Source organism: Myotis yumanensis, unplaced genomic scaffold (genome assembly GCF_028538775.1).
Source record: "Myotis yumanensis isolate MYYU_CA2020_CCGP unplaced genomic scaffold, mMyoYum1.0.hap1 SCAF_4, whole genome shotgun sequence".
NCBI lineage: Eukaryota > Metazoa > Chordata > Mammalia > Chiroptera > Vespertilionidae > Myotis > Myotis yumanensis.
In genome coordinates, this window is record NW_027223755.1 from 3,616,608 (window position 1) to 3,632,694 (window position 16,087).

General features: G+C 37.0%; 1 protein-coding gene across 2 annotated transcripts in view; it reads right to left on the bottom strand.

Annotated features, from left to right (window-relative positions):
* ZFR (zinc finger RNA binding protein) overlaps positions 1–16,087 on the bottom strand; it is a 76,357-nt gene that overhangs the window by 26,067 nt on the left and 34,203 nt on the right. For both annotated transcript variants that reach the window (XM_070411763.1, XM_070411764.1), the window contains exons 9-14: positions 15,031–15,224; positions 13,285–13,404; positions 12,246–12,391; positions 3,732–3,894; positions 2,313–2,518; positions 1,062–1,212 (exon numbers count right to left, since the gene is read on the bottom strand). In XM_070411763.1, the coding sequence (XP_070267864.1) occupies positions 1,062–1,212; positions 2,313–2,518; positions 3,732–3,894; positions 12,246–12,391; positions 13,285–13,404; positions 15,031–15,224 (980 nt within the window). The remainder of the gene's footprint in view (positions 1–1,061; positions 1,213–2,312; positions 2,519–3,731; positions 3,895–12,245; positions 12,392–13,284; positions 13,405–15,030; positions 15,225–16,087) is intronic.

The window sequence follows — 16,087 nt, forward strand, 5'->3', positions numbered from 1 at the left end:
TGTTCTGCTGTGGTCAGGTACTACTTATTCTGACTCATTACAATACAGTGGGGCCTTGACTTACGAGTTTAATTCATTCCGTGACGGAGCTCGTAACTCAAATTACTCGTATGTCAAATCTTAAAGTGAACGAGTGAGACACGTGATGCTGGGCTGATGTTGTGGCGTTCACTGTGACGTTCGCTGCGCCAACTAGCGGTGGGGTATCTGAAGCTGCCTCGTAACCCGAATTTTAGCTCGCAACTCAAAGCAAAAAATCGGCCGAGAGACGGCTCATATCTCGAAAAACTCGTTAGTCGGGACACTCGTAAGTCAAGGCCCCACTGTATCAATAAAATGTCAGTCCTTGGATTTAGAATGCCTAATTAAATTGCAAGGTTTTAAAATAAGTTTTATACATAAAATTATTCAAGGAATCTGTATTTTAAATCTCAGCCTGAGATTCTAACAAGCTAATGTATAAATCTTAAAAAATTCAAACAATTGCTTTTGTAGAGCCAAAAGGGGATATTCTGTCAATTGTGTATTGCCATGATTTAATAAATGGACATTGGAGAAGAATTCCTACTGTTATAATATGGAGAAAACTTAAAATAACTACGATAAACTAGGGAAATTCAAATCGGAAAGCTTATTTTCTTTATTATATTTAATTAAAAACATGCATTCAAGTAAGTAGCCAAGAGGTTCATGATTTTTAAAAAGTTAAGCTTGCTATACGTGGCCTTTGTTTAAAAAAAAAATCACTTTCTGTTCTGAACAACTGCCTTCTCTCTGATGATTCAAATCTTAGAAAAAGAACACAAATAGGACATGCAATTTTACATTTTAAAATAAATTCCTAAGATGGCTTCATGCCAGTTACAAGCACTATAAAACATAAAAAGACAAAGTAGAAAAGAGCCCTACTAATTTGCACAACCAAGAATAAAATTCAACGTGGAAAGTGAAACCAAAAACTTAAAGGCTGGCTTAGGTTTAAAGCTGAAACAGTTAGTTAGTTCTGCCAAAAACGTTTGAACCAGACAAGGGGTAAAAATGAACATTTCCATAATACTTACAGCAAGCTGTTTGGGCAGGTTTTCTGCGATACGAGTTAATAATGTCTTGGAAGGCTTCTCTGAGCACAGCAAAACAAGGTTGACATTTCTATCTCCTCGGAGAAGTAATCCTTTTGCCAACACTCCCACTCGCAAAACTCCTTTTAAAGCTCTGCAGTAAAATCAAATTATATTATGTCTCTCTTCTCAACGAGAACCATGATAGTCTTTGACCACACAGAGTAAATTAAATAACTTTCTATACTATTAAATTTTCCATCAACTACAGTATAAACACATTCAATATTTGTAGAAGTACCTTTCATCTAAATAAGAAATATAAATAAATGAAGAGTTAAGTTATCATAGGGAGAACTGAAAAACAAAGAACATTAACACTTCTGTGTCACATTTTACAAATTAGGATAAGAGTAATTTCTAATATCATACAAAAATATTTCCAAATAAAGGGAACATGAAAAGTTAATAGATCATAATGTAAAACTTGAAAGATGTTGCAAAAGCTTGGGTTTAGTCAGACTTTATGGTCAATGCACTAAGGAAAAAAGTTGATAAAACAAATACAATGTAGGACAGACGCAATCCTATATAATGAAAGGCTAATGTGCAAATCGACAGACCAGCAGAATAACTGGATGCTATGACATGCACTGACCACCAGGGGGCAGACAGTCAATGCAGGAGTTGCCCCCTGGTGGTCAGTGTGCTTCCACAGGGGGAGCGCTGCTCAGCCAGAAGCCCTGAGCCGGGCTCATGGCTGGCAAGCACAGTGGCGGTGGCAGGAGCCTCTCCCGCCTCCATGGCAGCACTAAGGATGTTCTACTGCCAGCTTAGGCCTCTCCCCATCAGTCAGACATCCCCTGGAGGCTCCCAGACTTCGAGAGGGTGCAGGCTGGGCTGAGGGACGCCCCCCAAGTGCACGAATTTCATGCACCGGGCCTCTAGTAAGTAAATAAAAACTAATAGCATATGAATGCAATTAGAAAAGTACAAAGGCAGCTTTGAACACAAACTCAAAATAGTTTTATATAAATTTAAACAAAACGTGTAAATTTAGAAGGCTGGAGATTGTATGGAATTGTGTATTTATTGTTTTGGCAAAAAAGAGGTGACTACACCAGGCATCTAACACAAGCATGATAAGCATGTAGATCCATACCAGAGTTTTCAGTCTTTATAACTTTTATTTCAAGTGTAAGTCCATGAAAGGAAAAGCAAAAATATACAAAGTAGATAACTCTGAAGACATACCTGTCTTTACCTCCCTCTTTCTTATCATCTCCTTCCTTGTTCTTGCTCTTCTCATGTTCAGACAAACTGTCTGAAACAAGTTTTAAAGCACGTTCAGTGATAGAAACAATTTTCTGAACTGCCTGTAATTCCTCTTCAGTTGGGTAAATGGTTGCATGTTTTGTCATTACATAACGGTCATCAGATGAGTCAGGACGTCGTAAAGGCTACAGAAAAAAAAATTACTTCATTTAAAAAAATGTTTCCTGAGCAAAAGTAAATTATTATTTTTAAAATACACATATTTTCATCATATCTTTTCAATAACAAAGTCAATTATGCAAAATGTCCATTTAAAACTATCTTCTCCTTTTTTCTACTTCAGTAAAAACAAAAATGCAAACTATGAAAAGTTATACTACCTAGAATATGTAAGTATATACATGGCCTCAAAACAAAATTATAATACATGCCATCTCAAGTTACAATACTTTTTTTTATATATTTTTATTGATTTTAGAAAGGAAGGGAGAGGGATAGAGAGAAAGAAACATCAATGATGAGAATCATTGATCGGCTGCCTCCTGCCCGCCCCGCACTGGGGTTTGAGCCTGCAACCCAGGCATGTGCCCTTGGCCGGAATCGAACCTGGGACCCTTCAGTCCGCAGGCCGACACTCCATCCCCTGAGCCAAACTGGCTAGGGCAAGTTACAATACTTTTTTACTCAACTTTAAAAACCAGTGATTCAGAATTCTTTTGCTTTTAATAAATTGCTTATTCTGTGTAAAGACAAATGAAAAAGGTTAAAAAGGAGGAATTTGCTGTTTTCTTCCAAGTGCTCTCCAGAAAACAAAACAAGCAAAAAGACCCTCTTGTTTTCTGTAGTCTGAACACTTCTATGAAATGTTCCTCACCCCCCAACCCATGTCTCTTCTTTTAGCCAGATTCCACAGAACACACACTCTGAGATTCAGATCTTTCCTCTAATTTTCCTAATTCATCAACTGTAGTGCTAATCTTGAACTAGTTATGTACTGCCCCTTATCCTGCACTCAATTCAAAAGTAGTAGTAGGTTTTAGATGGTCAGGATTAGAAAGAAAAAATATTCTAAACCACTGGTAAGGGAGAGATAATCAGTTCCTGCTGATCTCATCTAAACAACAAAGGCAAGACAATCTCTTATATTGGCAAAGAAGCTCTACTCCCATTTAGCTTACGTTGAAAGAAACGACTCAGAAATTCTATGAAGTTCCTTATACATAAAGACAGGTGCTAAGAACCTGTAATAAGGGGGGAGGGGGAAGGATTCTAAATCAGATGAATTTACATTGCGATTACGAGATTATTAAGTCTAAGAACTAGCTCCCCAAAACTGTTATCCTCCCATGCTGAACAAGTCCTATGTTTTCACCCCACATAAATGAAGTGGACACTCACTGCCGGCCCCTGTGGCTGAGGAGGCATGCCTGGTCGGACTCCGAGAAGGCCTAGCGGACCTGGGGGACCATGAGGATAGCCACCATCAGGCATTCGGCGGCGATCATCCCAATGATGTTGTTCTTCCTCCATTCTTCTCCAGTACATATCCTCTTCATAACGTCTGAAACACAGAGAGTGACATTACAAGCCTATAAGAAAATTACAACCCAACAACTTACATTAATGACATAAAAGGCTATTTAAAAACCCTAATCAGCCTTGCTAACACCTTTTCCCCTCTGATTTCCTTTATATGCTTTCATTTAGAAGTAATACAAGTGAATACAAATGAAAAGAAAAAATGAGAATACAAAGAGAAAAGCAAAACAAAATTTCAGTCTAAAGTCAAAGTTGAAAGAACAAGCATCAGGAATCTCCGTTCCTTCCAACCTCGCTCTCTTCTCTTTAAGGGAGAAATTGTTAACTTAAATGCCTGCCTAACGGGTCCAGACCAATAATGTGTGTGAGTGAAAGATCCAAAGCAAACACTAGGAATTTCTTCATGTATCCAAAGAAATATGCTCTCTCCTTTTTTTTTTTTTTTTTTTTTGCTTAGAGAGAACCTCTTAAGACTACCTTTAATTTTTTCCTCTATGATACAGGTAGAAACAAAGACATTTCTCTACTATGAGGAACAACAATAGTATACGACAATGATAAATGGCAACTCACGTTCTGTCTCATTTTGGGGAATATTACAAGTAATGGAGACTATGGTAAAAGTAGAAAGTGCATGTTCTGGCTAGAGACAACAGTTGTGATTTAGCTCTTATTAATTATTGCCATAAGGTAATATATATAATCCCAAGGCCACCAGGATTTTAATGTTTTTAAAATGTCTTTGATGTTGGTCTTTAAGTGTTAGTTCAGATTTAAAAATACTATGTATACCAAATAAAACACCCATGGGCTGAACTTGGACTGTGGACAGCTAGTAGATAGTCTCTGCTTTAATGGTCAACACTTTCTAACTTCTTTTCATTATCTGATTCTCTTTCACTTCTATCCTCATTTTCAGCTTCAAACTAGGAAATCAGTAACTCCCAAGGGAAATCTGATTTTTATAACAATAAGCTTTTACTAAATTTTTTTTAATACAGAACATAAGCAGTATGCTTCTCAAGTAGCACTGTAGAAATTACCAATTTTGTCAGATTGAGAATACAGTGCTTTTTAAGGCATCCAACTTAGGACCACACTTTCAATGCTATTTAGGCTTTGAGAGAGAAAAAATAAAAACAGTTTGAAGGCTCTCAATGCCAAATACTTTTATAATTGGCAACTAATCAGTTTTGAACAGTTATTACAAAAGATGTTTAAGTTAAATAAGGGCAGGGAACTTTATTCATTGTTTACCAATTCACACTCAATGCCAAATACTTCAGGCACATGGTAGGTGCTTAAGTAAATATGTATCAGTGTAGATAAAATCATTGCATAATACAGGAATGAAGAATTTCCAAAGCATGACAAAGGCAGAAACTTCATAAAGAATGTGACTTAGTCCTAGCCGGTTTGGCTCAGTGAATAGAGCGTCAGTCTGCGGACTGAAGAGTCCCTGGTTCAATTCCAGTCAAGGACACATGCCTGGGTTTCGGGCTCAATCCCCAGTAGGGGGTGTACAAGAGGCAGCCAATCAATGATTCTCTCTCATCATTGTTTTTTCTATCTCTCTCTCCCTCTCCCTTCCTCTCTGAAATCAATAAAAAATAAAAATAAAAAGAATGTAACTTACTGGTAGATTTAAATACATTTTAAAAAATCAATACATAAATAAGAACTACTTAAAAGTAACATGTTAATAATGACTTAATATCTATAACATAAGTGTCTATATGAATCAATAACAGGTAAGTAAAAAACTAAACAATTTACCACAGAAGAAATTAAGTGGTCAAGCATGAAATAAAAACTCTATTTGCCAGGCATACAAACAACTCAAATTGAAACACAAATGGCTTTCACATTTCACACTCTCATTGGCAGAGATTTTTTTTTTTTTTTGCAGAGATATTTTTTTAAAGAATTGTTTATTGATTTTTAGAGAGAGAGAAACATCGACGTGAGAGCGCAACATCCATCAGCTGCCTCCTGCACGCCTCCCTACTGGAGATCGACCCTGCAACCTGGGCATGTGCTCTGACTGGGAAAACTGGCAACCTCCTGGTGCACAAGACGACATCCAACCAACTGAGCCACACCAGCCATGGCTCGCTCATTGGCAGAGATTTTATTTTAATAAGTTCTAGCAGCAGATCTCAAAGTGTGATCCAAGAACCCCAGATGGCCCCTGAGACCCCTTTCAAGGAATCAATGACTTCAAAATTACTTTCATAATAAGGTTAATACATTATTTTGCCTTTTCCATTTTCATTCTCTTATTTGTGTACAATGGAGTTATCCAGAGGCAAAATGTGGTAATCATGACATATTGAACATAGATGCAGATATGAGAATTATGCTGCCTTTTTTTAAGTCAGACGTTAAAAAGATTTGCAAAAATGTAAAACAATGTCATTCTCATGATTCTGGGGAAGAATATAGTTATTTTATAGTTAATTTTCATCATATACTTATTAAATATATTTAATCTAATACTATAATTGTTGAATGTTATTTTAACTACATTTTAACTATAGTTTAAGTCATTTAAAAATTAAATTCATAAATATTTAAACTTTTCAGTTTTAATTTCTAACGCAGTAAATCTTGATATAACCCACTTAAGCAAAAACTCACTGAAGTCTTCACATATATTGAGAACAAAGAGTCCCGAGACAAAAAATTTAAGGACCACAATGTTGTACTATCTAGTACAGGACGAAGTATGGGTATCTTTAAATCAAACATTTTCATTTCTGGGATTTTATTATTAGCAACTAATCATGATTTATAGCCTCAAGGATGATCAATGTAATTTTAATAGGGAAATGCTGGAAACAACCTAAATATCTAACAATATATAACTGGTTACACAGAATATTTTCCCTCTGCACAAAAAAATACTATGCTGCCTTGGAAAAAAAAATCCTGGTTTAATTTTTTTAAAAAGTTGATATGTAGCATTGGCCTGTGAACCATCACGGTTCAATTCCCGGTCAGAGCACATGCCCGGGTTGGGGGCTCAATTCCCAGTAGGGCGCATGCAGGAGGCAGCTGACCCATGATTCTTTCTCATCATTGATGTTTCTATCTCCCCTCTCCCTTCCTCTCTGAAATCAATAAAAATGTATTTTAAAAGGTTGATATGTAAATGGAAAAGTGTGTTATAAAATATGCATACATTATGCTTTTGTTCATATTTCTTGAAATTACATTTTAAAACTGGCCCACAAATACTCATTCATAGCAGCAGTATTCATGATAGTACAAAAGTAGAAACACAACTGTCCATCGATTGATGAACAAAATGTGATACAACCATAAAAAGAAATGAAGTACTGACATACACAATAATATGCATGAATCTTGAAATCATTTATGCTGAATGAAAGTAGCCAGACAAAAAAAATACCAACTATTGTATGATCCCATTTATATGAAATCTCCAGAACAGGCAAATCTCCACAGACAGAAGTGTAGTAACGGTTGCCTATAGGTAAAGGAAGGGGTTGCTAAAGGTTTCGTGGTTTTTTGGGGAGGTGATGACAATGTTCTAAAGTTGACTGTGGTGATGACTGCATAACTGTAAATATATGTGAATTGTACCATTTAAAGATATATCACTTAAAATCAATAAAAATGAAGATCTCTCTGAATGAAATGTTTCTCATTTCTCCTTCCCTGTAGCCTCTAAACCAGCAGTTCTCAACCTGTGGGTCGCGACCCCTTTGGGGGTCGAACGACCCTTTCACAGGGGTCACCTAAGACCATCGGAAAACACATATACAATTACATATTGTTTTTGTGATTAATCACTGTGCTTTAATTATGTTCAATTTGTAACAATGAAAATACATCCTGCATATCAGATATTTACATTACGATTCATAACAGTAGCAAAATTACAGTTATGAAGTAGCAACGAAAATAATTTTATGGAAGGAGAACCAAGATGGCGGCATAGGTAAACACCCGAGACTGCTGCCGAAAACAACCACTTCAAAAATACAACTAAAAGACGGAACAGACGTCACCCAGAACCACAGGAAAGCTGGCTGAGGAGAGACTCTTCAACTAGAAGCAAAGAGAACAGCAAACCGAGGCTCAGAGGAGGCGCAGTGTGGAAAATACAAAGGTACCGAGGTGCGCGCAAAGCGGGCTGGTGGCTAAGGACGCGGTTGTCGTTTTCAGTCGGGAGGGAGTCTCAGACTCTGGGCTCCAGATCCGGGCGAGTCTCTAGGGACTCAGACTCAGACGGGAGAAGCGGGATTGTCCGGCATCAGTTGGAATCTGAAGGCAGCTTTCTCTCCGAGGTTTGCAGCGGCTGCCAGGGTTCTGAGAAGCAGAGCCTCTGGGAAGGGACTGAGAGCAGCCATAACTGCTCCCTCCACCCACCCGCCCTGTTGATCCCGCCCCGCCCAAGCCCTGCGCAGAGCCATTTGCCGATTCGCCTCAGGCAAAGGCTAGATTAGCACCTCCCCAGAGGACAGAAGTTTTCCACACAGCTGATTCTCACAGCCAGTCAGCCTGGTGGTCAAATCCCTCAGTATTAACTAAAAAAATCAAGGCTTAACTAGAACAAGACTGCGCACAAAGACCAAAAGGGGGCGCACCAAGAAAGCATAAAAAATGCAGAGACAAAAAAACATGACAGAAATGGAGGATATGGAGCTAAAAAACGCAATTTTGAGGGCTTGCAATAAACTTGTGGAGAGCCTCACAAAAACTAATGAGACCCTTGATGCTACGATAAAGAAACTAGAAATTAAGCATACACGGTCTGAAATAAAGAATATTATACCCAATAGCAGACCAGAGGAGCGCAAGACTCAAGCCAAAGATTTGAAATTCGAAGAAGCAAAGAACACCCAACCGGAAAAGCAAAATGAAGAAAGAATCCGAAAATACGAAGATAGTGTAAGGAGCCTCTGGGACAGCTTCAAGCGCACTAATATCAGAATTATTGGGGTGCCAGAAGATGAGAGACAGCAAGATATTGAAAACCTATTTGAAGAAATAATGGCAGAAAACTTCCCCCACCTGGTGAAAGAAATGGACTTACAGGTCCAGGAAGCGCAGAGAACCCCAAACAAAAGGAATCCAAAGAGGACCACACCAAGACACATCATAATTAAAATGCCAAGAGCAAAAGACAAAGAGAGAATCTTAAAAGCAGCAAGAGAAAGAGGCTCAATTACCTACAAGGGAATACCCATACGACTGTCAGCTGATTTCTCAACAGAAACTTTGCAGGCCAGAAGCGAATGGCAAGAAATATTCAAAGTGCTGAATACCAAGAACCTACAACCAAGAGTACTTTATCCAGCAAAGCTATCATTCAGAATTAAAGGTCAGATAAAGAGCTTCACAGATAAGGAAAAGCTAAAGGAGTTCATCACCACTAAACCAGCATTATATGAAATGCTGAAAGGTATCCTTTAAGAAGAGGAAGAAGAAAAGGGTAAAGATACAAATTATGAACAACAAACATGCATCTATCAACAAGTGAATCTAAGAATCAAGTGAATAAATAATCTGATGTACAGAATGAACTGGTGATTATAACGAATCAGGGGCATAGAAAGGGAATGGACTGATTATTCTTGCGGGGGAAAGGGGAGTGGGAGATTCGGGAAGAGACTGGACAAAAATCGTGCACCTATGGATGAGGACAGTGGGTGCGGAGTGAGGGCGGAGGGTGGGGCGGGAACTGGGAGGAGGGGAGTTATGGGGGGGGGGAAAAAAAGAGGAACAAATGTAATCTGAACAATAAAGATTTAATTTTAAAAAAATAAAATTAAATTAAAAAAAAAAGAAAATAATTTTATGGTTGGGGGTCACCACGACATGAGGAACTGTATTAAAGGGTCGCGGCATTAGGAAGGTTGAGAACCACTGCTCTAAACTTTCTAGAATAAACTGCCTTCTTAAAAAACACACTAAGTTGTATTATAAAATGGCCACATTCCTATGACCCAGAACTAACCACCTTTTTCTCGCTGAGTGACGAACATGTGCTGCCTGCACTACAGCTTGTAATGCTGACGTCTCAGTAAGCCACAGGCCCTGCTGGGTGCTATGTGGTACCTGTGCCCTGGAAGAGTGTGGGCTCCCTCTACATCCTCTAAGTCACCCCAGAGGAGGGGGAAAAAGATACCATGTTTTAAAATTCCAGTACAGTTATGACTACAGATAGTCCTTGGGTTACATCGGACTCGACATACGTCGTTTCGTCGCCATCTCCCATTTATTTATTAAAAAAAAAAAAAAAAAGTTCCGCCATTTCGATGTATGTACATATGTGCTTTATGTTTCTTATTTATTTACCACAAGTAAAGGTCAGGAATTGTTATCTTTCTTTTAAATTTTTTTTACTGTTTCACTTCATTAGTGCTGTGTCTGTGCTCCATGTGAGTGACGTAGATGCTTATGGAGGTGAGTCTGACTTATGGCGAAAATCGAGTTATGTCACACCGTAGGAACGGATCTCAGACGTAACCCGAGGACCTACAGTATTTTAAAATTACTAGCCACCAACATTGAAGAACAGATTAGGGGAAAAATTGAATTTCTGTTTTTGGCAGTAATTCCACACTTCTTCATTTTTTAAACGATTTGTAAATTGAAGCCTCCTATTAACTTGACAGTCACATCATGTGAAGAAATGAGAAGTTGTCGTCAGATGAGAAATTTTAGGGAATCTAGGTTCTTCAAACCTCATTTGATGTTTCATTACAGCTAGTTGCTGTCAGTGAGGGTAAACTTACATCTTAAATCCAGTGACTATTTGCATTCGAAGCCACAAAGATCTTTTGGTACGAGAGATCTTCGGACCAACTAGCTAAATAGAGGACCGAGACTATAGTGAAATTAAAACTATTTGTTACCCTTAATTTGCTTTTATTGCCTTTTAAGACTATCAGCCAAAGTGCAAGGTTTGCTCCAGCAATCAGTTCATCATTTAGATCGGGACCTCTACCTGACAGCAGGGAATGCTGGCAGATCTTGAATATCAGTATCAAACACATGCCAACAAGAAACCCACTTCCTTTTTTGGTAACTTATTTGGGAAGGAGCACCTAACATGCAAACGCTGGAATAATCTCTCGCTACTGAGACATGTTAGGCAGCACTTATGATTCCTCATTTGTGAGAACTACCCTTCAATAAAACAAAAGGGGTGTGATGAGGTGGGAGCCCAGGCCACTTGGTTAAACATATTTTTAACAAATTAGAAAAGATGAAATGCTTTCTTATAAAACCGTTAAGCATGGCGGAAGTATGAGGTATATGATCTGTATAGTATGTCCCATCAAGAATATCTATTACTAGTGCTTTAAACTCCAGAGTAAACATTCATTTACAATGGAGTTCACTGGCTCTAACCGGTGTGGCTCAGTGGATGGAGCGTTGGCCTGCGGGGGGACTAAAGGGTCCCGGGTTCGATTCCGGTCGGGGGCATGCACCTGGGTTGCAGGCACATCCCCAGTGGGGAGTGTGCAGGAGGCAGCTGATCGATGTTTCTCTCTCATCGATGTTTCTAACTCTCTATCCCTCTCTCTTCCTCTCTGTAAAAAATCAATATATTAAAATAAATAAAATAAAATGGAGTTCACTGGGCAGATTTCCCCTTTAATATTAGATAGGAATATTCTTTATCATAAATTTAGGACACGGTTTTGTGAACTGGTAAAAAAACAAAAACAAATGTAAATATGTAAGAATGTTTATTTGTTGCACATAACTTTTTCGGTATAAAATAAATGTATAAGTTACCTGTGGAAAAAACAAAAAACACTAAGATGTCTAGGCTCTACCAAATCTTATGTTCAATATTTTTAGCATGTAGCCAAATGTTTTGCTTGTTTTAAACTGAGGCATTTATTTATAACATTAAACTATTTCTTCACATATTTAATACATGTAAGATACACTTAACCACATAATTCCTAATACCAAGGCAATAGTCAAATATTAGAATAGCCAATAACTTACTCTAATGCATTTCTTTTCTGCCCCTAGGACAGGGGTCCTCAAACTTTTTAAACAGGGGTCCAGTTCACTGTCCCTCAGACCGTTGGAGGGCCGGACTATAGTTTAAAAAAAAACTATGAACAAATTCCTATGCACACTGCACATATCTTATTTTGAAGTAAAAAAACAAAACGGGAACAAATACAATGTTTGTGTTTGCATGTGGCCCGTGGGCCGTAGTTTGAGGACCCCTGCCCTAGGATCTTCCTGAAAAGTGAAAATTAAAAGTACATGAAATAAATCTGGACTGCTTTGAATGGGAGTCACATACCTAGAATAGCCTTTTTTTTTTAAGAAGGCTGAATCACTTATGCTACTAAAAGCTACAGAAATTACCTCATTTCCATTCTCCAGCGCTCTTCTTCTTCTCGTCTCCGCCAATACTCCTCTTTCTGCATTTGCTTCCTCATTTTCTCTTCTTGAATCTTTCTTGCTCGAATACTGGGCTTTACTTCTACTTGCAAATCTGGATTGACTTTTTTCTGTTAATATAGACAAGACATTTCAAAAACTAGCACCCCCTTCCAACAATCTACACATACAATCCCACATATTCTTTCATCATAGAGATTTTTTAGTTACAAATTTCCTATTATATAAGAGTAAATTCAGCATATAAGTTGAATCAGAGGAAAGATTCAGAATACATTAATATTCGTTTTCTTTCCACTCCTAAAATTCTTAATTATTCCAAGTTTAAAATTATATACTTAGTATGTAAAAAGTACATGCCTTAGTGCTGACCAATAGAAGAGATCCTTAGGGGACGAATGAATATTTAACTTTCCTTTATTTTTTTGTAAATAGATGATTCTAAATGCCTAAGTGTGGAATTAAAAAGTTTCTTTTCATAAAAAAGTATTGCCCTTTAACAATTTAATTTTCACCACCACTGTGTTTAAAAGAGAAAACATGAATCTAATGCATTAGATTAGTCCAGCCTAAGTAAAAACTTTACATATAATATTTATATTTAACTTAATGCTTGAAGTGTTTTCAATGAAGAATTCCTCATCTCAAAATTCATTTTAGTGGGAATTCTACCAAGATAAAGTAGGTAAATGGAGACCTGACACTTCTTTCAAAACACTTTATTATGTGAAAAAATTATCTTTACATGATTACTTGATCCAAGCAATGTTATAATTTAGCTACAGTCACTGAGAATGATGAAATATGGTTATAATCTTCTTTCCTAAGTATAACAAACTGATCAGTAAAAATCAAACATCTGAATCTAAGTGAGACATAATGTGCTAATCTTGGAGTGGGAATTCATGGACTCAGTGAGTTATGTTTAGAATCTTTATTTTACATCTAGAATGTTCCAAGCTGTTTTAAAAAAAAAAGAGAAAAAGTTGAAATTTTTACTCACTTTATACTGAAGTCTGTGTCTTCGCCCTTTTAAGTGCATTTCCTTAGCATTGGGATCATTAAAGCTGCACTCGCATAATTTACAATGGAATCGAATTACTTTTCCCTCATCGTTTCGTACCTTGATGCAGGGGGAAAAAAATCCAAGAGTTATAATGGAAATGTTACAGTTGAAGATTTCATTCATATGGCCTCCCAGATTCTCTGATAAAAAAAAATTGTGAAGAATTAAGAGGAAAAAACATAGGCAATGTCTAAAATTTTTTAAAAGGATGATCTATAAAAACAAACAGAATTTTCTAACTGTAGTGTTAGCATACAAGATGTTAGCATGTATTTGCTTTTGTAATTAACTGCAATTTTAATACTTTTATCTGTATGTAAACATTTAAAAACAATTAGATACCTTAAGTTCTCTAATAAATAGTTACTGAATACCAGGTACTGTTATTGAAAATGAAGATAAAGATGATTAAAGATAAAGCTCAATGTAACTTCGTGGAAAATCAATGACAATTTTTTCTAACTGTACAACCAGTTAGGAAGACAAGTAGACTAAATCTTATTAAGAAGTTTATGATGAATACTATGTTCAAATTGTCAGGGCAAGCTTTAAAGAGCGGCTTTGAATGCATCTATCTGAAGTTTGGAATTACTTTATTATCATTGGAAATTATGGCATTCTGGAGGCATACATTTTTTCAAATCTTACTCTTTTAAAATTGTATGTGAACTACTGATAAACTGCATAACCCAGTTTTCTACCTTGTAAACAAAGAACTCAACATAACTTGAGAGAAAAAGGATAAAGGAACAAATATTTACCAAAAATCTACAATATGCTAGGCACTTTATTTCATTCAATCTTCACAACTTTGTTAGGGAATAGCCAAATTTTATAGATGTAGACACTGAATTTCAGAGAACTTATATATGTTCTACAATAAAGAGTAAAGACTAGTGCTACATCACTCCATGTTAGTCTTTCTACTAACGGCAAATATTTATATCAAGACTCTCTGATGTTCCCTCACTCCTCTACTTACTGAGCTTACTTTTCGATAGAACAGGAATAATTTTCTAATCAGCTTGAAAAACCAAATAAACAGGATCTTTTAAATTAACAACCCTGCCCAGCCAGTGTGGCTCAGTGGACTGAACATTGACCCATGCACCAAGAGATCACTGGATCATTTCCTTGTCAGGGCACATGCACAGGTTTTGGGCTCTAACCCCAGTAGGGGATGTGCAGGAAGCAACTGATCAATGATTCTCTCTCATCTTTGATGTTTCTCTCTCTCTCCCCCTTCCTCTCTCTGAAATGAATAAAAACGTATTAAAATAAATAAATAAATAAAAAATAAATGAACAACCTTAATTTTACACATGAAACTAAGTGATTGTTAGAAAAAAAAGTATTGGCTTTGTCAAAATTTTTGGTGCTCACAATTTTTAAAATTTTTATGTTCAGGGCAGTTGAAAGATATAAGAATGTCTACCAAATAAATGGAGAGTTACTTTACTGTTTTAGCAGGGAAAGAGATAACAAAAATATTGTAATGTTACTTAGACAAGCTTAAAGGACATGCTTTTTAAAACCCTTAAAAAGATCCCTTTGATATTCCTTCACAAGTAACTTAAACCTAATGGACTATAATTTAATTTTACATGAAAAACATGCCTACAACAAAGCGACACCCTCTTCCCCTTTCCTCATCTCACAGCAATAGTGTTCTTGAATCAATACCTCCTCCACGTAGTCATGGCCCACTGGCTGCACATCACTCTGCAGAGCAGCCAGAGAGGCAGGCGTGACTGGTTCTGACACTGTGTCTGGCTTCACTTCTGGGATCTGTACAGAAGGAACAGGAGTGCCTTTAACAGATTCTGTTCCTTTTAAGTCTTCTGTTTTATTTCCTGTTGATTGCAGCTTATTACCACCTAGAAACGCATAAGAGAATTACAGTAATTTTAACTTTCGTTTTTGTGTAAATGTATAACCTGATACAACAAAAACTTCAGACAAAATTATCTTTTCTACCAAAAGTTAAACTCCTGCTTGACACACAATGGATCAGAAATTTGAAGAACCACATAAACCACTTGGCTTCTTTACCCTATTGAAACACACATCTGGATTTTCCCCTTCTTCACCACCCACACTCAACACTCCTCTCTGTCCCCACTATGGTTCTCGTAACATCAAGTACCTAAAAGTAAACAGCAAGTGCCTGAAAAGCCTTATTCATACTGGTATCCCTAGTTCTTTGCCAATGGAACTGGGCACTGTCCTACATTCTGGTAATATAATAAGAATAAAACAATGTAGCTGCTTCTGAGGTGCCAACAATTAAGGGAAGAAACAACTAATTATAATACAATGTGATAAGGGCTGTACTAAGTATGAATAGAGTACTGTAGAATGCAAAGCAAAGAAACCACTACCCTTTAACCTGATCCAGTTAGAAAAGGCTTCACCAAGTGTGTGACACTTGAGCTGGGCTTTGAAAGAAGAGTAACGAGTATGAACTGGCCAGGAAGAAAGAAGAGAATAATGTCTAAACAAAAAGAATAGGATGTACAAAAAAGCACAACAACATCAAGTTAAAAAGACTGCAGTAAATTTAAGGAAGCTTCAGTAATTCACTATGAATTACTACCTATGTAGAGATGATGACCGATGATGAGGCAGGAGCCCGAATGGGAAAGGCCTTGATGACATAATTAAGGAACATAGAGGTTTTTTTCCCATACCAAGAGGAATGACACTGAAAGCTTCTAATCAGGAGTCTAATATAATTTGA